The sequence below is a fragment of the Erpetoichthys calabaricus genome, chromosome 15, assembly GCF_900747795.2.
Source record: "Erpetoichthys calabaricus chromosome 15, fErpCal1.3, whole genome shotgun sequence".
Taxonomy (NCBI): Eukaryota; Metazoa; Chordata; class Cladistia; order Polypteriformes; family Polypteridae; genus Erpetoichthys; species Erpetoichthys calabaricus.
This window is the reverse complement of record NC_041408.2, coordinates 12,950,476-12,975,013: the sequence shown is the minus strand read 5'-3', so window position 1 is coordinate 12,975,013 and position 24,538 is coordinate 12,950,476. Positions and strand designations below refer to the sequence as shown.

The 24,538-nt window shown below is 40.6% G+C and overlaps 1 protein-coding gene across 4 annotated transcripts in view; it reads right to left on the bottom strand.

The window, feature by feature from the left end:
• The window catches only part of aig1 (androgen-induced 1 (H. sapiens)), a 129,044-nt gene that overhangs the window by 78,207 nt on the left and 26,299 nt on the right, over window positions 1–24,538 (bottom strand). For all 4 annotated transcript variants that reach the window (XR_007933584.1, XM_051919532.1, XM_051919533.1 and 1 more), the window contains exon 2: window positions 7,716–7,871. Coding sequence is in view for 3 of the 4 variants with exons in the window: in XM_051919533.1 (XP_051775493.1) it covers window positions 7,716–7,871 (156 nt within the window). In the remaining variant the exon portion in view is untranslated. The remainder of the gene's footprint in view (window positions 1–7,715; window positions 7,872–24,538) is intronic.

Below are 24,538 nucleotides of genomic sequence, written 5' to 3'. Positions count from 1 at the left end.
GGTCTCCTCTACACAGCTTCAAGTGCTGCTATGTCTTTTTGTAGAGTGGTGACCAGAACTGCACACCGTACTCCAGATGCTTGATATAGTCTTAGCATAACCCCCCTCAATTTATATTTAGCAATTTTACTGATATAACCTAATATTTTATTTTCCTTTATTGTAACTTCTACAGACTACTTAGATCATAAGAATGTTTGGTCAACATATACACCCTTAAATCCTTTCCAGAGACATGGCATACCTGTCTATGGGGTTAGGACTCTGTATTTTCATTTTTATAGTCTTCATTTAGGGTTTCTTCTTATCTTTTTATGTCTAGTATCGATTTTTGACTAGATAGATAGATAGATAGATAGATAGATAGATAGATAGATAGATAGATAGATAGATAGATAGATAGATAGATAGATAGATAGATAGATAGATAGATAGATAGATAGATAGATAGATAGATAGATAGATAGATAGATAGATAGATAGATAGATACTTTATTAATCCTAAGGGGAACTTCACATACTCCAGCAGCGATTGATTAATAAAAAAAAAACAATATTAAATTAAAGAGTGATAACAATTCAGGTATACATACAGACAATAACTTTGTATAATGTTAACATTTACCCCCCCCGGGTGGAATTGAAGAGTCGCATAGTTTGGGGGAGGAATGATCTCCTCAGTCTGTCAGTGGAGCAGGACGGTGACAGCAGTCTGTCGCTGAAGCTGCTCCTCTGTCTGGAGATGATCCTGTTCAGTGGATTCTCCATGATTGACAGGAGTCTGCTCAGCGCCCGTCGCTCTGCCACAGATGTCAAACTGTCCAGCTCCATGCCTACAATAGAGCCTGCCTTCCTCACCAGTTTGTCCAGGCGTGAGGCGTCCCTCTTCTTTATGCTGCCTCCCCAGCACACCACCACGTAGAAGAGGGCACTCGCCACAACTGTCTGATAGAACATCTGCAGCATCTTATTGCAGATGTTGAAGGACACCAGCCTTCTAAGGAAGTATAGTCAGCTCTGTCCACTCTTGCACAGAGCATCAGTATTGGCAGTCCAGTCCAGTTTATCATCCAGACTATGAAGATCCCAAATACTGTATTAGGTTTACTTTTGTACTAAAGATTTTTTTAACTTTTTAAAAATTATTTTGTGTTACTTCTCGCATTATTTTGTTTTGTTATGGGCACCGGCACTTTGCTAGCCCTGTCGTCAAGACGTGGTTCCTGGTTGCTGATGGGCCGGGTTTTGGCGGTCACGGCATCTGATGTTAATTTCATAACAGATTAAAGGACAACTCTGGCAGCCATTTCTTATCTGAGTTTGTGGATAACACCGTAAAATAATTTACTGTGATTCTTCTTTTTGACGTCGTTTCAACATCGATTTGCTGTAAAAGTGGGTTTGACTTTTGGTTTTGATCTCTACTTTCTGGTCTGTCTCTTTCAAAATACTGTTTCTCCAATTGAGTCAGTGGATACAGTAAATGGCACAAGAGACAGTGGAAGCCTAAATGAATACAATTTACTTTTTATTAGACTATCCAGTAGGCATTTCTAGTACTGGAGGAGGAAGATGGCCATTTGGTCTATCATCAGAACTGTGACTCTGTCTGTTATAAATGGTATCCATGGTCTCCCGAGAGATTTTTTTTCTCTGCTGTTAACCGAGTTTGTGATTTCCTCTCATCTGTCGTTCATTTGCCTTGTCTGAAAAATAAATACATAAAGTCCTTGAATGTTATATTTGTTTAGGTTAATCATCAATTTTATTTTACTGTGTGATCAACAACATCTTGTTTTCCTTCATTTTTGAAGCAATAAATATGTATATGTATAGAAATCTAGTACCATAAGATGACATGACATTCTCCAAGCCTTTTATTCTTATTCAGGGTTGTGATGGATGTCAATGTTGTATGTTGTAATAATGTACTGTTAGTTCATTAGAGTCACAGATATATATAACCTCTCTTTGCCTGCACTACATAAAAAAATTTCGGACGTGAGCGTCAGTAGGCATTGTGGTCCAGGAACCAAGTTACCCACAGTATTCTCTATCATTTCAATAATTATTTACCGTTCTGATGGTGATCTATCTGATCATGATCATAAAATAGGGAATTGACGAGAAGAATTCATAATTCATTGCAGAATTACGGTATTCAAGGGTTTCTCTAGAGTGCACGATTTGGCTCAAAAATTAATCAGCACATCGTCGTCTCATAACCAGTTTAAGTTTCGAGTTTGGTATTTTTCCATCCAGTTGTTTTAGCTGTAGGCCGTCCTCAAGAAACCGTGACACCCAGACACATACCCATCATCGAGATGCTATCACCGGACCATAAAACATCGAAATCCCTTGAAAACCAGAGATCAAAATTTTTGACAAATTGTAAAGCATTCGCTCCTTCACCATAGACGATAAGTTATGGTGAGGGAGGGCACAAAGAAATAAACTGATTTCAATTGGGCACAGTGGTTAACGCTGCTGCCTCACACATATTGTGTTCTGGGCTTAAAATCAGTACCTCATCACCTTCTGTGTGGAGTCTGCACATCTTCCAGGTGTTTGCGTAGGATTTTCTATCAGATATTTCTGACTCCTCCCATATTTAAAAAATGCCTATTTTAGGATAATTACTGACTGAACTGACCTATTATAAACATTCGTGAGCGTGTCCTGCATTGGACTCTGCCACACTGACTGCTTGATTCCTCCAGGGTAGGCTGCAGCAACTGAACCACTGAAACTGATAAAGCTCGTTTGATATAGGATGGTGTCACGTATGTGTGCTTGGGGATCACTCATCTGAGGTATGTACTACCACCCTAGATCGAGAGGGGGCACTGGTACTAACCTCCTTCTCTTCTCTTACCTCTACAGTACAGAGAAAATGCTCAGTGAGGGCAACTGACTCCACCCCTTTTAGCCCCCCAGTTATAAGTCCCACAGATACAGAAGCAGGTGATCCATTTTGATCAGAACGCAGCACAGAGGGGAGCTCCTATCTGGTGACCGAAAGAGACCAAAATACCTAGATTGACGCTTTCTATTTTTCCTTTGGACTTTTTAGTTATGTTTGTGCCCTTAGTGGCCATTTTTCTTTATTTTCCCTTAGCTGGATTAAAAGGGGATAACCAAGATGGCACCCCAGCATTTATTCCTGGGTCTTGCAGTCGTTTTATTTGACCACAATGGATAAATATGTCTGAAGGACAAATATTTTTTTTCTCTTTTAAATAAACAACTAGCTGTGCTATCCATCTAAGACAGGTTGAAATCTAAATAGTCAACGTAAACCTTAGTGTTAATTTTTCAGGGTGCCATGCAATGCATTTGCATTCTGTTGTATTCCATTTAATATGGGATTTGTAAAAACAGTGTTAACATTTGTGATGCGCCATCTGTTGGAATGAGAAATGCAATGCATATCCAGAGGCGTAGCTAGGGTTTTCAGCGCCCAGGGACAACTGAAGATTTCGTACCCCCTTCTGTTTGCAAAAATGCAATGGGGAAGGGAAATTTGGCGCCCCCTGGGAGCTGCGCCCGGGGACAGATGTCCCCCCCCTCGCCCCCCTCCAGCTACGCCACTGTGCATATCTCTCTGTTACATGCCATTTGGTATGAGATTCATAAAGGCAGTGGTAATGTTTGTGAAGCACCATCTGATGAAGTAATAAATGAAATGCATTTGTCTCTGTTATATGCCATTTGGTATGAGATTCGTAAAAGCAGTGTTAATGTTTGTGATGCACCATCGGTTGGAACGAGAGATGCAATGCATAGCTCTCTGTTACATGCCATTTGGTATTAAATTCATAAAGGCAGTACTAATGTTTGTGAAGCACCATCTGATGGAGTGATAAATGAAATACATTTGTCTCTGTTATATGCCATTTGGTATGAGATTCGTAAAAGCAGTGTTAATGTTTGTTGGCATGAGAAATGCTATGCATTTTCTTACTAAAAATGTTTGTGATGTACCATCTTTTGAAATGACAGAGACATGGCAACTGGACGAAGAAACATACAGACACACAGACACCTATTCTTTTATCAAAGTGGATGTGAAAGTGGAAGATGAAGAATTTGTTGAATTGTGGCTTTGAGGTTAGAAAAACAAATAAATAAATGCCATTCTACAAAGTACAGAAACTAGAATGGCTGAAGAAACTGAAATATTCAAATTATCCATGAATAAAAAGCTCAAAATATGATGCATTTAACAATTCTGTCAAGTGACTAAATCAAAAATATGCACCAAAATAGGAACGCTAATTCTTTAAATTAATCACTAGAAATGCAAATGAAGTGTTATCAAGGCTCTCACACTCTCCAGACTTTGTGATATCATAATCCTTAGATGTGAGGTGTGATTCTGTCCTCATTAGATACAGAGCTAAAAGCCTGCTAGTGATCCAAGAATCGTTTTATTATTTCATGTGGTGAGTTTCAGACGGTGGCTTTAACATCATAACCATGCGTAGCAATCCTTAAAGGCACTCACTCTGATTGTCTGATGCATTGTCTGTGGTAATCCCAGGCATTTTTAAAATACTTAGCTTCCATTATTATTGAATCATCTCCTCCAGAGCCTTCTCAGACGGTTTTTAAACATGAAAAATACAAGCGCTTCCTCTTCTTTCAGTTGCTCCCGTTAGGGGTTGCCACAGTGGATCATCTTCTTCCATATCTTCCTGTCCTCATCATCTTGTTCTGTTACACCACTCACCTGCATGTCCTCTCTCAAAACATCCATAAACCTTCTCTTAGGCCTTCCTCTTCTCCTCTTGCCTGGCAGCTCTATCCTTAACATCCTTCTTCCAATATACCCAGTATCTCTCCTCTGCACATGTCCAAACCAACACAATCTCGCCTCTCTGACTTTGTCTCCCAACCTTCCAACCTGATCTGACCCTCTAATGTCCTCATTTCTAATCCTGACCATCCTCATCACACCCAATGCAAATCTTATCATCTTTAACTCTACCACCTCCAGCTCTGTCTTCTGCTTTCTGGTCAGTGCCACAATCTCCACAACCTATAACATAGCTGGTCTCACTACCGTCCTGTAGACCTTCCCTCACACTCTTCTTGATACCCGTCTGTCACAAATCACTCCTGACACTCTTCTCCACCCATTCCACCTTGCCTGCACTCTCTTTTTCACTTGTCTTCCACAATCCCCATTACTCTGTACTGTTGATCCCAAGTATTTAAACTCATCCTCCTTCGCCAACTCTACTCCCTTCATCCTCACCATTCCATTGACCTGCCTCTCATTCACACACATGTATTCTCTGTTGTTCTTACTGACCTTCATTCCTCTCCTCTCATATCTCCACCTCTCCAGGGTCTCCTCAACCTTCTCCCTACAGATCACAATTTCATCAGCAAACATCATAGTCCATGGGGACTCCTGACTAATCTCTTCGGTCTACTTGTCCATCACCATTGCAGGCCTACATATCCCATAACTTTTATATGAACAGAAGAATGATGGACTTTTGCTCATCATTTCTCCGGTCCTGTTCAGCCAATATACATCGGACTTCCAATACAACTCTGAGTCTTGCCACGTGCAAAAGTTCGCTGATGACACTGCTATCATGGGCTGCATCAGGAGTGGGCAGGAGGAGAAGTATAGGAACCTAATCAAGGACTTTGTTAAATGGTGCGACTCAAACCACCTACAACTGAACACCAGCAAAACCAAAGAGCTGGTGGTGGATTTTAGGAGGACCAGGCCCCTCATGGACCCCGTGATTATCAAAGGTGACTGTGTGCAGAGGGTGCAGACCTATAAATACCTGGGAGTGCAGCTGGATGATAAACTGGACTGGACTGCCAATACTGATGCTCTGTGCAAGAGAGGACAGAGTCGACTATACTTCCTTAGAAGGCTGGCGTCCTTCAACATCTGCAATAAGATGCTGCAGATGTTCTATCAGACGGCTGTGGCGAGCGCCCTCTTCTACGTGGTGGTGTGCTGGGGAGGCAGCATAAAGAAGAGGGACACCTCACGACTGGACAAACTGGTGAGGAAAGCAGGCTCTATTGTAGGTACGGAGCTGGACAGTTTGACATCCGTGGCAGAGCGACGGGCGCTGAGCAGACTCCTGACAATTATGGAGAATCCACTGCATCCACTGAACGGGATCATCTCCAGAGAGAGGAGCAGCTTCAGAGACAGACTGCTGTCACCGTCCTGCTCCACTGACAGACTGAGGAGATCGTTCCTCCCCCACACTATGAGACTCTTCAATTCCACCGGGGGGTAAACGTTAACATTACACAAAGTTATTGTCTGTTATACCTGCATTGTTATCACTCTTTAATTTAATATTGTTTTTATCAGTATGCTGCTGCTGGAGTATATGAATTTCTCCTTGGGATTAATAAAGTATCTGTGTGTCTGTCTGTCTGTCTGTCTGTCTGTCTGTCATGTGTTTGCTGGACCACAAGTTCATTGTGCGTAAGTACAATATCCCCGCAGTTAATATTTCTGAGTTCTGACTGCAGATTTCAGCAAAAATGTAATATTCTGGCAAAGCATAAGACCTACAATATTTTATTAAACTTCTCAAGTACACCACAGATGTTTCTGTCTGCGAAGCTTTGAACTTGGTCCATACAGATTGTTGGGACCTTCTTCAGTCTCCCTGCCTGATCTGAACAGCTGCAGTCAAACGTTTCAAGTGCGCTGTAGAAAAAGTGAACCCCTTGGAGTTAATAACTAGTCGAACCTCCTTCACCAGCAACAACTTCATACCAAGCGTTTCCAATTTGCCATGGATGAGACCTGCACAACGTTCAGGAGGAATTTTAGACCATTCTTCCTTACCGAACTGCATCAGCTTAGGCATATTCGTAGGGTGTCCGGTGTGAACATTTCTCTTGACGTCATTCCATAGCATTGCTATTGGGTTAGGGTTTGGATCACTTCAAAAGCTGGATTTTCTTTTTTTTGAAGCCATTCTGCAGGAGATTTACTTTGACGTTAAGGTGTAGCGTCTTCCTGCGTCACACAACTTTTACTGAGCTTCAGCTGGTGCACATCTACAGTGACATTATACATTATTCTGTAGGACAGTGGTTCTTAAACTTTTTATCTCTTGCAACCCAATTTTGCCTGCCTTTGCGACCCACAATCGCCGTGAAATGTCATCTAGGGGATCTATCCCCCTTGTGGAACTGCCACTGATCGTCATCTACAGTCCACCTTATACACCTTGAGACATTGCTGGCAATCGTCATCCAGAGGACAGGAAATCTCTACCTATCGTTGTCTGCCCCCTTAGAGAATCGCCAGCCCATTGCAATGCTTTCCGACTCTTTCTCATTCAGCATTTCTGTAATTCACGACTCAGCATGACCCATTACTTTATGAAACACTACTGCAGGAGATGCCTTGATAAACTTAAGAACTGATTTTTCCCCTCGATGATGGCGAGCTGTCCAGGCCCCAAGACAACCCCAAAATCATGAAGCTCCCCCATCCAACGTAATTCACTGTTAGGATGATGCAAATCTTTAGAGATGTTGTTAAAGAAAACCACAGTACCAGAAGAAAACCCTCGCAAACTCTACTCAGACACCATTCGGGCAAAGCATTCAATCCCAGGATGCTAAATAAGAGATGTCTGCTACCCACAACACCATTGAGCTGCCCAAATAAATAACTAGCAACGTAATATTCACTTTAAAATACTTACCACTCCCACAGGAAATGCTAACACGGCCATCATCCAGTCACGAAGACCAATGAGCTTCCTTAGTTGTCTTTCTTGTTCTTGGTTTTCACTCGCTTTTGTAAGAAGACTTGACAGATCAGTCAACACACAGACTCCAAAGAAAACGGCTTGTATAACCTGCAAGAATAAATACATTTGAAAGTAGAATGTTTTTGTAGCTCATTAAGTAAAATTGTATGTATAAACTACAGCCTACAAGATGGATCCTCTCACACAAATTAGGACTACTGGAAACTTGTGCTTTAGCATAGTAGTGGTTCCTAGAGTATTAAAGCATCAGCGTATTACCCTCGGCAATTTATAAAAATGTCAGACAAACCTTACTGCCTGCAATTTCTACACATACACCCAAGGTTAGTATTTTTGAAGCTCAAATCAGGACGGAACAACGGAGATTGAGAACGGTGTGACACCAGAGCTAACAACCATTCTTTTTTTGCATTTCAATCAGATGAAGAAACCTGGGAGGAACAGAGACCAGCCATTTCCCCACCTGCGGCCAGAAATCCAACACCTTCTATTCCGTCCACTATTCAAGAAAAGAACATTCTTTAAGGAACCTGCAACTGAAAAAGATGGATCGACGCCTTCACACACCCTTTCTGTGGTGGCGATCTGCGCCACCACCACCCAATCAAAGTGCCGTGATGTACCTACATTGCTGGATTAAAGACCAGAAGTCCACATGACCATCATCATCAAGTCCTTCCATGAGAACCCTGAATACAATGACAAGTGATTGAGGTCCAGCCAGAATCCTTGCCACCACAGACTGGCTGCATGCCCATGTGGCACACAGATTACAATCAATCAACCAATCAATCAATTCCAGATACTCCTGATCTCGACTTGTGATGTGTATAAAGCACACCTGTCCACAGCAGGTGGACCTCTCCATCACCATGGGCAAAACCAAAGAGCTGTCAAAAGACCTCATGGACAAGACCTGCACAGGGCTGGAATGGGCTACAAGATCATCAGCAAGAAGCTTGGTGAGAAGGTTGTTCACTGGCAAACATAAGACAAACCTGTATGTGTGCCTTCTGTGAGAAACCTAAATACAAAGAGGACTATTTCATTTTTATTAGGTAGAATGCCCAGAGGGGACTGGGTGGTCTCGTGGTCTGCAACCCCTGCAGATTTTATTTTTTGCTCCAGCCATCTTGTGTTTTTTTGTTTTTTTTCTGTCCTCCCTGGCCATCGGACCTTACTGTTATTCTATGTTAATTAGTGTTCTTTTATTTTAATTCTTATTTTGTCTTTTTTTCTCTTTCTTCATCATGTAATAAAGTATCTATCTATCTATCTATCTATCTGTCTGTCTGTCTGTCTGTCTGTCTGTCTGTCTGTCTGTCTGTCTGTCTGTCTGTCTGTCTGTCTGTCTGTCTGTCTGTCTGTCTGTCTGTCTGTCTGTCTGTCTATCTATCTATCTATGAAAATGTGCTATATAAATAAATGTTGTTGTTGAAAGATTTTGACCATATGGGCATTACGTTTATTTTATTTTGACTTGCAATAAACTGGCATTCCAGAAGGACCCAAACGCTTGACCTGTGTCACACCATTTTATTTTCAAAATTGCTAAAAGAGAACAATACAATTTAAAAAAAAAAAAAAATCTGGAGTGGTCTCCCCTCGACTTTCTTGTATACAGCGAGTCCTCGGGTTACAACGTCTCGACATACAACGTTTTGAGTTTACAACGCTCACTTCCATAAAAACTTTGGAAAAAAAAATTGAGTGTTTCGTCTTATGTCATTAGCGTCGTACTTACAGACTATGTGGGCAAACTAGTTTGGTTGTGCACGGAGGAAGTGTTCCGTTTGTTTGGCGACGTTGTGGCCCTTATCATGGTCAAAGTCTTCAGATGGCAGTGCTTCGAAGGAGAGGAAAGCCATCACGATGGAAGTGAAATTAGACATTGTAAAGAGATCAGAAGGAGTTAAGGTAAGGAATTTTTTTATACCCTCATTTTTTTCTGTTACTACAGTACAGTGTACTGTACAGTATATTTATATCCTTTTCCCTTTTCTGTGGCTTAGTTGTGCTTTTATGTTCTAGATTATGATTTTGCAAATGTGTTAGGACAGGTAAGTGACTTAGGCTACGGTGTGTTTCGACTTACACCAGAACTCGGGTTACATCACTGTTGTAGGAACAGAACTATGTTGTAACCCAAGGACCCCCTGTACTCAGATATGGGGATGGATATTTGAGGAGTAAACCGCAAGAGAATGATTATATTTTTATATTATGTACATTGAAGAACCATCAACAACAAATCAAATCAAATTAATATACTGAACAATTGCATGAAAAAAAGTACCACTTCCAGTTAGGGGAAATAGCCCATTACGTTGATAGAAATCTAGGCTTTGTACCTAATACTTGTATGCAAAATTTGGTTGACCTAAGTGAAAGTGTAGGTACTTTTCCATTATCATGATGCAAATTGGTGGGGCCGCCACCCCGGTTACTTCATTTTTGGATTTTAAATTAGACTGGCCTACCACAACCACAAATACTAACCTTAAAGTTAGTGGGGGTGAAGCATAGTTACTTATAGATCCCAAATGTTAATGTCCCCTTTGGGTGCCTAATCTTAAAAACGATAATCCGATTTGCGTCATGATAATAGAAAGTACCAAAGTGTACTCAGGTTATCGTGTTTATATACATACATACACACACACAGACAGACACCCAGACATAATTCCAAAAAATGGTATTTTCGGACTCAAGGAGGTCTAAAACGTTGAGATTCATCAAAATCTCAAAATCGAATTTTTGGACAATTACAATACTTTCCCTACGAGAAAGTGTGGTAGAAATTTAACATCTTATTAAAGAAAGAAACATCCCCTAACTGGACAAATCAGTAATCAGGCAGGAGAACAGCTGTCCATGGTATCTTTTAATTACTCCTCAGCAAAATGCCTTGGAGGGAGCATTCATCAAAAGCCGTCTGTTATAGCCTGGTCAGAGAAACAAAGTATAAAGGTTCATTTTATAAACTGTTGAATTTACATACAGTGTCAATCAATGCATACATTTTACTCTGGTTGGTTCGTTGGTTTACACCCAAATGATTTATATTAAATAAAAGTCTGTTTTATGATATTCTGGTTTTTCTTACACCTTTGATTTGCACCACCACTCTTGAAATATTCTGTGCATATAACAACTGTCCATTCTTGCTTATAGGACATCTGTTGATTTCTTAGTCACTTTTCAGTACATGTTGTATATTACATCAACCTTTCTTCTGGTACATTCTTAGCTTACTTGACCATCCATCCATCCATTTTCCAACCCGCTGAATCCGAACACAGGGTCACGGGGGTCTGCTGGAGCCAATCCCAGCCAACACAGGGCACAAGGCAGGGAACCAATCCTGGGCAGGGTGCCAACCCACCGCAGGACACACACAAACACACCCACACACCAAGCACACACTAGGGCCAATTTAGAATCACCAATCCACCTAACCTGCATGTCTTTGGACTGTGGGAGGAAACCGGAGCGCCCGGAGGAAACCCACGCAGACACGGGGAGAACATGCAAACTCCACGCAGGGAGGACCCAGGAAGCGAACCCGGGTCTCCTAACTGCGAGGCAGCAGCGCTACCACTGCACCACCGTGCCGCCCTCTTTAATATGCGATTTGATTATAGAAAAATTACTACATTACTCACATGTATCTGAAATTCCACCAGACTGAAGGGTCTTACTTTGAAATTTTTCCTAGTAGTTTTCTTGAAATTAGGCCAGTGGTGAGATAGGCAATCATAAAAAATAATCACATTAAAAAATTAATGCATCTGTTTATTGAGGAATCTCAGCCTGACCAGCAATCCAGTCAGCTTTATTTGTTTTTTGTATTAAAAAAGGAAACTCAAATACTTCTAAAGTATTAAAAATAGTGATAAATGTTTTGAATGTTTTATAGAAGCTGTGATGGTCACAATTCAGACATTTTACAGCTTTACATTACTTGCCTTGACTGCATACTTGAACATCTCAGTATTTTTCTAAACCAGTTCTTATAGTTCAGTGTACATCTTGTTGTTCACTTGACCTTTATCTGGTTTCCTGGTGTGCCTGAACAGGTTTCTGTCATTTATTAACCCTTTATGCTATTTCTTTAAGAAGAATGCCATGTTACCCTAAAATTATTCTTCCACAAAAGTAAATTGGACTCAGGGAGGACTAAAACGTCGAGATTCATCAAAATCGAGGTCAAATTTTTTGGAACGATTACAAAACTTTCCCTATACAGTGGAACCTCGGTTTGCGAGTAACTTGGTTTACGAATGTTTTGCAAGACGAGCAAAAATTTTTAATAAATTTTGACTTGATAAACAAGCAAGGTCTTGCAGTACGAGTAGTATGTATACGCTTTGTCTGCTGAGCGTCATGTGATCACAGCTGAGCTGATGGTTCTTCTCTCTCTCGCTGCGGGATTCTGGGCAATCATCTCCTATTCTCGTGCCTCACTCATATAGTCAACATCCGTACGAGCGTATAGTTTTTACTGCAGCATTTGCATTGTGACTGTGTGTGCGCACGCGCGCGCTCGTGTGTGTGTGTGTGTGTGTGCGTGTGCTTGCGCGTGTGTGCTGTGATGTGAGAGTCCCCGTCTTGCACCCTAAAACACGAAGCTGAGTCTCAGTACTTTAGCAACACCAGCTTTATTCAGCTTGAAACAGCAACAGTGCAGTTATTTATTGTAGCGGGATCTGCGGCTCTCCTATACACAGACACAGCAGTCAGGCAGGGCCCTGCGCATTTATAATGTTCCTTGTATCACCCATCGACGGCAGGCGCTTATAGCATGTCCACGATCTTTTCGGATTCGGTTTTACGGCGAACTGCTACAGCACTGGGAGCCTGCGATTGCTTTGGGACGCTCTTCCGCGTGTCGTCCTGTTGGGTGGAATCCCACAAGAGAAACTCACTCACACCAGCCATGATTCTTTTCAAAGGTAAAGTGCAGGTTAATCTGTTTTATGTATTGTTACTTTATATTTTGTATTAATCATTTTTATATGAATAGTTTTGGGTTGTGGAACAAATCATCTGAGTTTCCATTATTTCTTATGGGGAAATTCACTTTGATATACGAGTGCTTTGGACTGCGAGCACGTTTCCAGAACGAATTATGCTCGCAAACCGAGGTTCCACTGCACTTTGTGTACGAGAAAGTAAAAAAATAGAATTAGAGTTTAGAGTTTCAGTGAATACCAAACAGCTTGAGATTTGATAATAAACAGTGTCTGTGGAGATGATGGCATGGAACATCAAGTGAAAAACCTTGGATATGGACATCTGTACTCCAAAACATGCACTTCTAGATTATAACATCTGTACATTTCCAGCAATACACCCTCTGAAGAACTCCACTCAGCAAAGGAAACACTGTGCATAGGCCACACCACATCTGGAAATACAAATTTACAGTGAACATGGTGGTGCAAAAGGCATAGCAGTGCGCCAACAGTACTGATGTGGTGTGAGATGGACAAACAAATCATCCCTCAGTATGTTCTCAACCTACTGTATGTAGCTCCTACAAAATGCTTATGGACTTGGATGTTTGTTTTAAAACATGACGTTTCTCTGCAGTTCTGCAATGGTGTGGAGTTCATTTTCTTGCCCAGGTTTGAGGATGCATATCCTGTAGGAGGCTAGATGAAGGCTAAATGACTAGGACTGAGGATTGTCAGAGACCCCATGACCTCCCATCCGCAAGCCAAATACCAAAACCAATGTTACCTGATCTCTTTAAAATCTCCTTTCATACCCCTTCTTACACAACAACTAAAAATTCAACACTTTCTCCATCAGCAGTAACGATATTCTTGCCTTAACAAATAAACACAATTCTGTCCCTAACTGTAAAGACTCATTTATACTTCTATCCTGTCAATAGCATTTTAAAATTCTGCGTCATGGCGAGCCACAGCTACATGCTAGGACGTTAGTTGGCGGTGTTTGTAGCACTCCAGAAAAGCGAGCGATCCATTAAAACGCAGGCAGTTTTTTGACCTCCAGGATCATCTATGCTCTTACTACATATTTTCTTCCATCAGCAAACCTATTTGTACCTCACAATTTTCCAGTTTTTCATACATTCACCAACGAGCGGAAACACGTTTCAGGGAATACATACTTCAAAGACTGGCCAGTTTGATTTGCAGGGTTCTACATAGGGTATAAGCGAACATCTCATTTTCTTCTACTGGTTTGTCATATATTATCTTTTCAAACAACATTTCTCCCAGTAGACTCAATGATGGACATCCTCAGGAGTGCCAATTATTGTTTTGGGGGGTTGAACGAAAGACCTGTCAAATGCATGAAATAATTTTGAAACCATTCACCCTATTTTTCAGTATCAACTTAATTCTTAATCTCTATAAAACAAAACATAAAAGCCTCTGTTTTTTGAATTTTTGCTATGCATCCTCCCGCTCAATAACCTATCGTCGATGCCGGAAGAGCGAAAAGCTTTATTTTCGTAAAAAAGTTTTGCTCTACCTGGTTTTCGGCAGATCTTGAAGTTTTGGGGTCCCCTGATAACCGAAAAGATCGATATCTCAATGATGGGTGTCTGTCTGTCTGTGTGTCACAGATTCCTGAGGACGGTCTAGAGTTAAAACTGCTGGATGGAAAAACACCAAATTCGAAACTTAGGCCTGTTCTGAAATGACGATGTGCTGATTAGTTTTTGAGCCAAATCGTGCAAAAGAAAGAGGCACTCTAGGGGAACCCTCAAATACCGTAATTCTGCAATGAATTATGAATTCTTCTCGTCAATTGCTATCGTAATGATCAAATTTATGATCAGAAAGATCAGCACCAGAGCAGTAAATACTGAAATGTTATAGAATAGTTTGGGTAACTTGACACACATTGGAATTGTGATTTTATTTATCCATTTTGCATAGCAAGGGACATCGTTTCAGCTCTCAGATCACACAAAAATGGCTGAAATGATTTTCATGAAATTTTGCGAGGGTGGAGTGGTGGCTCTGAGGCTAGGGATCTGTGCCAGCAATCGGAAAGGTTGCCAGTTCGAATCTCGTAAATGCCAGAAGTGATTCCATTCCATTCCATTCCATTGGGCCCTTGAGCAAGACCCTTAACCTGCAACTTCTCCGTGCTGGGTATGTTGTTAACCTGCATCCAGCCCTGTGAACAGGTCCTCCAACTCCCTGGGAAAACTCAGGGGAAGGTGGCAGGATTGGCACTCCAATCACTGTAATAAAACCTCACATTATTCCAATTCATTCGAACTAGTGTGGTGCTGAGGTGTCACCCATTTGCCCAGCTGCACTCAGGTCCTAATTTGGGATCCTGAAGTGGTCCGTCGTGTGGTGGGTGCGGCAATGCGCTGTATCAGTGCATGCTCCCGGTTACCATTTTGCCCAACTTAAAATATAAGCTATATGGTGTTTCAAATTCAGTGAGGTAATGAGGTTTGGTTGCAACCCATAAGCCATCCATTATTCCAAAGCGGCTGAGTCGACCTTAATGAAGTTTTGCATGTATACTGAAAATTCAGATGACATGACGTTTCACAAAATGGTTGTAATGGGGGAGAGGGACATAATTATGCATCTCTCTAAAACGGAAGAATAAACATTCATGCCCATCACTGCCAAGTACTGCCCTATAAAGGTGAATGAAAACCCACAGTCCTTTACGGTTCATTGAATGAGCTTAGCAGTTGGGGTGTTCTCCTGTGTATTTTGCTATTTTTGTTAATTACTGATTATCTGTCTTTTTGTGATCCTTTCTCTGTTTTTTTGAATTGCCTATTTTGAAGGCATTACATTCTACGTGTTTTTTATCACTTGTTTCAGAGCTTTCTTTTTAATAATAAATCATGTTGTGACTAGACAGGGTTTGACAGATTATACCCCCAATGGGCATGTTTGAGCTATTCTGAGATGCTTTTTCTTAGAAACCTCAAGCTCATCACAGGATACAACTGATTGACTTTAATGCCTTATGTTTCTAATGATGTGACGCTATTACCTGTCTTCGCCGAATTCTTTCTACTTTCGTTGTTCACTTTCAACGATATAATTGAGCCTTTCCATTTAAAACGTACTGTGGCCAGAAAACAGTCAATTTAATTCAAGCTGGGTTCCATCAACTGGATACTTGTGTTCTCAGCTACCATTTCCAAAACAAATGTGTTTTATCAAGTTAAATAATTCTTTGAAATGGGTTCATTCCAATTTTAGCAATGGAAATTGCTAGGTAAAAATTAAAAGTCAAAAGTGAACTGTAAAGATGGAAGTGTTGTTAGGATTCAAAAAATTTCTGTGAAAATTGTAGGTTACTAAATATAAGACACCACTGGTATTTGACATTTTTTTCTATTATATATTGAGGAGGGGGCGGCACGGTGGCGCAGTGGGTAGCGCTGCTGCCTCACAGTTGGGAGACCTGGGGACCTGGGTTCGCTTCCTGGGTCCTCCCTGCGTGGAGTTTGCATGTTCTCCCCGTGTCTGCGTGGGTTTCCTCCGGGCGCTCAGGTTTCCTCCCACAGTCCAAAGACATGCAGGTTAGGTGGATTGGCGATTCTAAATTGGCCCTAGTGTGTGCTTGGTGTGTGGGTGTGTTTGTGTGTGTGTGTGTCCTGCAGTGGGTTGGCGCCCTGCCCGGGATTGGTTCCTGCCTTGCGCCCTGCGTTGGCTGGGATTGGCTCCAGCGGACCCCCGTGACCCTGTGTTCGGATTCAGCCGGTTGGAAAATGGATGGATGGATGGATATTGAGGAGGATACCCAGATACAGTTGGCGCATGTTGCCAGGTATATTGATGCTAGCAGGAGGGCACAAGACGAAGGACATTTCCAGCAGAGAGATCCTTAGGACTAAGAGAGAAACAGACTGGCAGAAACCGAACACGTCTGCAGCGTGGGAATCAAAAGCTGTTGGATGACAAAAATGTGGTGTCCTGGAACTGAGTGCTAGTGGTCCCAGGATGAAGGGGAATCTGGAATGGAAGACAGAGGTCTCCATCATTAAAGAGAGAAATGTAATCGTGAAAGAAATGTTTTGATTTGGTACTAGAGAGGTGGAATGGAAGTCAAGCTGCCCCTCCTAACAAACAGGAGTGAAAGCCTGTGATTGAAAGGCCAGGTTTCTTGTCGTGTCTTGGTCTTTCATACTTTATATGCTCTCCCTCATGTGATCCTGTTGTGCAATCTTAATGTAAAAATAAGTCTGTCCTTATTTATATATAATGTACTGGCAGTGACATATTATGGTACGGGCTTTCTGGGGCTCAAGCCCAGGCCTCTAGAGCTACTTTGTAACGAGAGCGGTCTAGAAGATGTGCATTCCAGACTGTCTTTATTTCTTCTTAGGAAAGACAGTAATTGATGCCTGGCTAAACTGTGAGGTAGAAGAGTGTCATTTCTAGCTTTTTCAAACATAGCGAGCATTAGTGGGGCTCATTTAACAGATGGCCTTTCATACAATTCTGCTGGATAACCATCTGGACCTGTGGCTTTTCCGCTTTGTAAGGAATTTATAGTATCTTAAATTTCGATGAGCCTCAGCGGTTTGTTCAGTTCCCCAGTATGCAGCGCATCAAGCTGCGGTAGTTCTAATTTATAAAGAAAGGTGTAAATGTAGACTTCTACTTCATTACACTCCGCTGTCTACAGCGACTTTGAAGAGTCTTAAAATATATTAGTTATTGCTTTATGTTCACTAGATTTCCAATAACTAATCTGACCACATTGTAAATTTTAGTGCAGCACCTTACTGTCAGGTTTTCATTTCTGGAAGACAAACAATTGTTTTTTTTTTATTGTTTTACTCCTAGTATAGATAAACCTACAGAATTAGCAGCTGGTAGTCCTTTATAATCTTGGCAATCGAAAGTGACATCCTGAAATCGCTGAAATGACAGGATCATTTGTAATAGGAAAAAGCCACAGAACACTTCTAAATGGTTACTTATGGTATATTAGTCGATAATCTGGATAATGCCATGGGTTACTTGGTGAACAACAGAATTATAGGCAGGATAAGGCAACAGTGAGAAGAAAGATCTAGTTGCTAACAGAGCATCACCATATCAAAGAAGAAGGAGGGTTACCAGCCGTGACAGTTTATCTAAAGAGCGTCCCAGAAGTAACAGAAACTTTGGACTTTAATTGACATTACAATCATTTTGACCTAAAATGTGATATTCAATGTTTTTTGATATGTTCTCAAAACACCTAAAGATTAAAGATCACCACTATATCGACATGTGTATACATGTTTGTGATACAACTTATTTTTTATACAGAACTTTTTAACGAGTGCAGGTGCAGAGATACAAAGTCCAAAACCTGGTATATTTTCTCACAACAACATAAAGTATTAACAAAGGAAACAATTTGTTTTCTTTTTAAAATAACACTTTCATGTGTAGTGTAGGTGGCACACGGGATGGACAGGCACTCCAGCAAGGAGTCGGGAAGATCCTGATGTCGCCACCCAGACAAAGCTGCCCTAATGGATGGATGGACATCCCCAGCCAGTGGAGATGGTTCCTTACCCTGGCGGGAAGCCCCAAACAAATGGACTGGACATTTGCTTAACACCTTCACTAGCCAAAATAAAAGAAGAAAGGGAAGGACTGTCTGTGAGGGATGTTTATTCCCCCTAGGCACTAGATGGCAGAAGCCCTCCATATTGGCACCCATTCGGGAACCAGCAGGGAGTTGTAGTCCAGCACCACAGCCCTGCTGGGGTCCATGGGTGCCACAAGGGTGTTCTGCAGGAAGATGCACTCCCCAATATATCAGACATCCGTATGACCCGGAAGTACTTCCAACGGGCAACAGCCCTGGAACCGGGAATACTTCTGGGTTCTCAATATAAGGAACCACACTCCCTTGTCCAGGCGAGTCGGAGCTGGGAGGAAAAAGCAACACTCATTTGGAGGAGGGCAGTGCGGTGATGAGAGGAGAAGTGATTCTGGAAGAGAGACAACTTGTGCTTGTTACTTTTTAGAGGTATTTATACAATAAATCATCCATTTATTTGAACCCAGGACTGTGATTGTGTGTTCGTGTTGGGGTTTGGGGCTTGCTGGTGCCCCGGTTCTATCACAGTAGCTATGTCTCAATGATACAGCACAAATACCAAGTTTTTTGCAACCATTTTTGTTTTACATCTCCTCTGCTTATACAGTTGCTGCAGTGGTCTACGTGTGTGTGTGTCTGTCTGTTTATCTCCACTGTCGCTGCACTCATCACAACGTGCAAATTAATTATTGAGGTTCAGTTACCTTGTGCTACCGAGCTCCTGAATGGATAACAGCAATTTTATCTCTTTATTTTCTCTCAGCATCAAGACTTTTGCTTCGGATCTTCTGCTCTCTCCCTGAAACCCCGGCGGCGGTTTAAAACACACAAACTGGAGGAATTGGGGAGCGTTTTTGGAAAGAGTCTTGTGGGTGTAGTCTTTGCAGCACACGACTTCATTGCTGTTCACTACACACTTTTTAAGGGGTTGTTACCCATGACATGTATTCTCAATTAAAGATTACGACTGGCCCTGTGAGACTACATATAATAAAACCCAATAATAATGACCAAAATATATGCAAATCCCTCTAAATGAAAGTCTGCAATGTGCACTTTTGATTTATAATTTTAAACTGTGGAGCTGAGGAGGAAATCAAGAAAAAATGTGTCTTTTTTCAGTCAGGTTTTAGAACAAATCACAGCACAGAAACTGCACTCGTTAAAGTAGTAAATGACTTGCGGGTAAATGCAGACAGAGGCCATTTATCTGTTCTCATCCTCTTAGATCTGAGTGCCGCATTTGACACCATTGATCATAATATTCTTAAGAATCGCCTTAGTCAATGGGTGGGCCTCTCTGGCAGTGTCTTAAATTGGTTTGAATCCTACCTGGCAGGGAGAAAATTCTTTGTTAGTTGTGGTAATTATAACTCAAAGACGCATGATATCCTATATGGTGTTCCACAAGGCTCTATCCTGGGTCCGCTGCTCTTCTCAATCTACATGCTTCCATTAGGTCAGATTATCTCAGGGCACAACGTGAGCTACCACAGCTATGCTGATGACACACAGCTGTATTTATCAATAGCACCTGATGACCCCGAATCTCTTGACTCAATGTCTAACCTGTATCTCAGAATGGATGAATAGTAACTTTCTCAAATTAAATAAAGAAAAAACCGAAATCTTAGTGATTGGCAATAATGGATACAATGAAGCTATTAGAAATAAACTGGATGCATTAGGATTAAAAGTCAAACCGGAGGTAAAAAGCTTACGGGTAACCCGTTGATTGTAATCTGAATTTTAAATCACATATTAATCAGATCACTAGGACAGCATTTTTTCACCTAAGAAACATAGCAAAAGTTAGACCTCTTATATCATCGAAAGATGCAGAGAAATTAGTTCATGCGTTTGTTTTCCGTCGGCTAGATTACTGTAACGCACTCCTCTCAGGACTACCCAAAAAAGACATCAATCTTTTGCAATTAGTGCAGAATGCAGCTGCTAGAATCCTTACCAGGAAAAGAAAATCCGAACACATTTCTTCAGTTTTGATGTCACTACACTGGTTACCTGTGTCATTCAGAATTGACTTTAAAATTCTGCTTATGGTTTATAAAGCTTTAAATAATCTCGCCCGTCTTATGTATCGGAATGTCTGACACCTTATATTCCAAATCGTAACCTCAGATCCTCAACTGAGTGTCTCCTTAGAATTCCAAGAGCAAAACTTAAAAGAAGTGGTGAGGCGGCCTTCTGCTGTTATGCACCTAAAATCTGGAATAGCCTGCCAGTAGGAATTCGCCAGGCTAATACAGTGGAGCACTTTAAAAAACTACTGAAAACACATTATTTTAACATGGCCTTCTCATAACTTCACTGTAATTTAATCCTGATACTCTGTATATCCAATTCATTATAATAACTATTCATTCAAAATCTGTACTAACCCCTACTCTCTCTTCTGTTTCCTTTTCTGGTGTCCTGTTGGTGGTGGCTTGCGCCACCACCATCTACCCAAAGCACCATGATGTTCCAACAATGATGGATGGATTAAAAGCCAGAAGTCTGTACAACCATCAGCATCAAGTGACTCTGTGAAAAACCCGAACTACAAAGAGGACTATTTCATTTATGTTAGGTAGAATGCCCAGAGGGGACTGGGTGGTCTCATGGCCTGGAACCCCTACAGATTTTATTTTTTTCTCCAGCCTTCTGGAGTTTTTTTTTTGTTTTTTCTGTCCACCCTGGCCATTGGACCTTACTCCTTTCTATGTTAACTAATGTTGTCTTATTTTAATTTCTTATTTTGTCTTTTATTTTTCTTCTCTTCATTATGTAAAGCACTTTGAGCTACTTTTTGTATGAAAATGTGCTATATAAATAAATGTTGTTGTTGTTGTTTTTCCCAAACATTATGCAAGGTGCTGCATAAACAAAGCACTTAATTATCTAATTTAATTTATATAACCTATAGGAAAACCTCAGAAAAACTAACAAGGATTACAAAAATGTTGAAAGCAAAAAATAACATTAAAAAAAATCAAGAGCGGTCTCCCCTCCACTTTCTCATATACTCAGATATGGGGATGGATATTTGAGGAGTAAACCACAAGACAATGATAATATTTTTATATTATGTACATTAAAGAACCATCAACAACAAATCAAATTAATAATGTATGGAACAATTATTACATAAGTAAAGTTGAATAAATTGGACTGCATAGCTGCATGAGTAAAAAGGTAAAGCACCACTTCCGGTTAGCGGAAATAGTCCAAAAGTTGACAGAAATATACATTTTCTACCTAATGCTTGAATGCTAAATTTGATTGACCTAAGCGAAAACGCACTCAGGTTATCGTGTTTACATACACACAGACACAGACAGACACACAGGCATAATTCCAAAAATTGTATTTTCGGACTCAGGGAGGTCTAAAACGCTGAGATTCCTCAAAATCAAATTTTTGGACGATTACAATGCTTTCCCTCTGAGAAAGTAAATCGGACTAGGGAGGTCTAAAACATCGAGATTCATCAAAATCTTGAAATCAGATTTTTGGACGATTACAATACTTTCCCCACAAGAAAGTAAATCGGACTCAGGGAGGTCTAAAGCATTGAGATATGTCAAATTTTTGGACGATTAAAATACTTTCCCTACAAGAAAGTAAAGCGGACCCGGGGAGATCTAAAATATCGAGATTCATCAAAATCTCGAAAGGCAATTATTGGAGGATTTCAATACTTTCCCTATACTTCATATATGAGAAAGTCAGAGAAGTCTAAAACGTCGAAATTTTGGATGATTACAATACTTTCCCTGTACTTTGTATACGAGAAAATATAAAGTTGAGGAAAGAATACTAACAAGGCAAGAAAATAAAATCGAATCCACAACAATAAAATTAAAAATCAAGAAACAGAGCCAAACATTGAAAAAACTACACAACTCAAATGAAAAGGTCATAAAGACAAGTATGAGTCACTGTTACCAAACATTAAAGGGGGAGCTGAACAACATGATCAGCAAAGAGCTGAGGCAAGCAGGTAGAATATACAGAACTTCTAGGTCCTAAACACATACTGTAATTATTTATCTATCTGTCTATTTATTTATTTAAAGATCTTCAGTTAAAAGCCAAATTAAGTCCAATCTATATAATTGTAGGGAAAGTGGCTTGGGCAAAATTACAAATAATACAAAATGTGTCAAAAAAAAAAAGAACACACAAAGGAGCATGGGAAATATACAATATTCACATAAAATAAAAACCACTGATAAAAACAAAACACAGCAAAGACACAACTGTAACAGCAACAACAAATGTCAGATACGACTCACAAAGTTAGTACAACCTGATTTGAAAAGTTTTGTTACAAGTCTTCTACTGAAATCCCGCCAAGTGTGTTAAGTACCCCATGTGTTGTTACGTAGGGGAGATCGTCTCACCTAATGAAAACGAAATTCAGCATCTGGGTAGTGTATTGTTAAACCTCAAAATGAAACGACAATGACAGGCTTTCTATTTCATGGCTAGCTACAAGGGTTTCCGTTGTATTTAATACCCCCTTGCTCCAATGTAAATGCTATACAAAACTTCCCAATCTGGAAAATTGAGTTTGGTTGCCGTACAGAATCTTTAAATTAAAAGGATATTGCCTGGAAACATTTTAAAGACTTCTTATGGCCTGTAGCCAAACCACTTTGGACTTACAATGCCAATTGTTTTTGGGCAACGTGCTAAATTTAAGTGGAAAATGACAAAGACTCAAATGGCATGATTAATATAAGGTAATATTCTTCAATTCAGAAATTAAAAGCAGTCTGCTTTCTCCATTCAAAACTAAACACAAACGGCAAAACCCAAATCACACAAAATCTGAATTTCCAGCGTGAATAAAAACCTCGCCACGTTGTCTTTATGAATCAACTTAGATAATTATTGACTTCCGCAGTGAAATGAGATCCGACTTCATAAGCACAATATTCTAACTTTTTTAATCCCAGCAATTAACTAGACATGAAAACCTCTTGAAATGTGTCAGTGAAAACAACCACAATGACAAGTACCAAAAACGTGAGGGACAACTTCTAATAAACCAAAAACCCTCCGATTCGAAATGAATTTTCCTTTGAGAATATGCCCTGAAAACAAACGATACAGGCAAAAGTACCCAAAACCTGAAACTTTAAAATGGTACAGTACCAGCATATCATTAATTTCAGCACAGGAAGTAAATGGTAGATTTGAAACAACTGACACTCAGTCATTTATCAGAGCAATCATAAGCTCCCAAACGCACTCTTCAACTAAACATACGTATTACAGGTGCTGGTCATAAAATTAGAATATCATGACAAAGTTGATTTATTTCAGTAATTCCATTCAAAAAGTGAAACTTGTATATTAGATTCATTCATTACACACAGACTGATGTATTTCAAATGTTTATTTCTTTTAATGTTGATGATTATAACTGACAACTAATGAAAGTCCCAAATTCCAAAGACCAATGCAAAAAAAGGATTTTTAGAAATGTTGGCCAATTGAAAGGTATGAACATGAAAAGTATGAGCATGTACAGCACTCAATATTTAGTTGGGGCTCCTTTGGCCTGGATTACTGCAGCAATGCGGCGTGGCATGGAGTCGATCAGTCTGTGGCACTGCTCAGGTGTTATGAGAGCCCATGTTGCTCTGATAGTGGCCTTCAGCTCTTCTGAATTGTTGGGTCTGGCGTATTGCATCTTCCTCTTCACAATACCCCATGGATTTTCTATGGGGTTAAGGTCAGGTGAGTTTGCTGGCCAATCAAGAACAGGGATACCATGGTCCTTAAACCAGGTACTGGTAGCTTTGGCACTGTGTGCAGGTGCCAGGTCCTGTTGGAAAATGAAATCTGCATCTCCATAAAGTTCGTCAGCAGCAGGAAGCATGAAGTGCTCTAAAACTTCCTGGTAGACGGCTGCGTTGACCTTGGACCTCAGAAAACACAATGGACCAACACCAGCAGATGACATGGCACCCCAAACCATCACTGACTGTGGAAACTTCACACTGGACCTCACGCAACGTGGATTCTGTGCCTCTCCTCTCTTCCTCCAGACTCTGGGACCTTGATTTCCAAAGGAAATGCAAAATTTACTTTCATCAGAGAACATAACTTTGGACCACTCAGCAGCAGTCCAAAGGCGAGACGCTTCTGACGCTGTCTCTTGTTCAAGA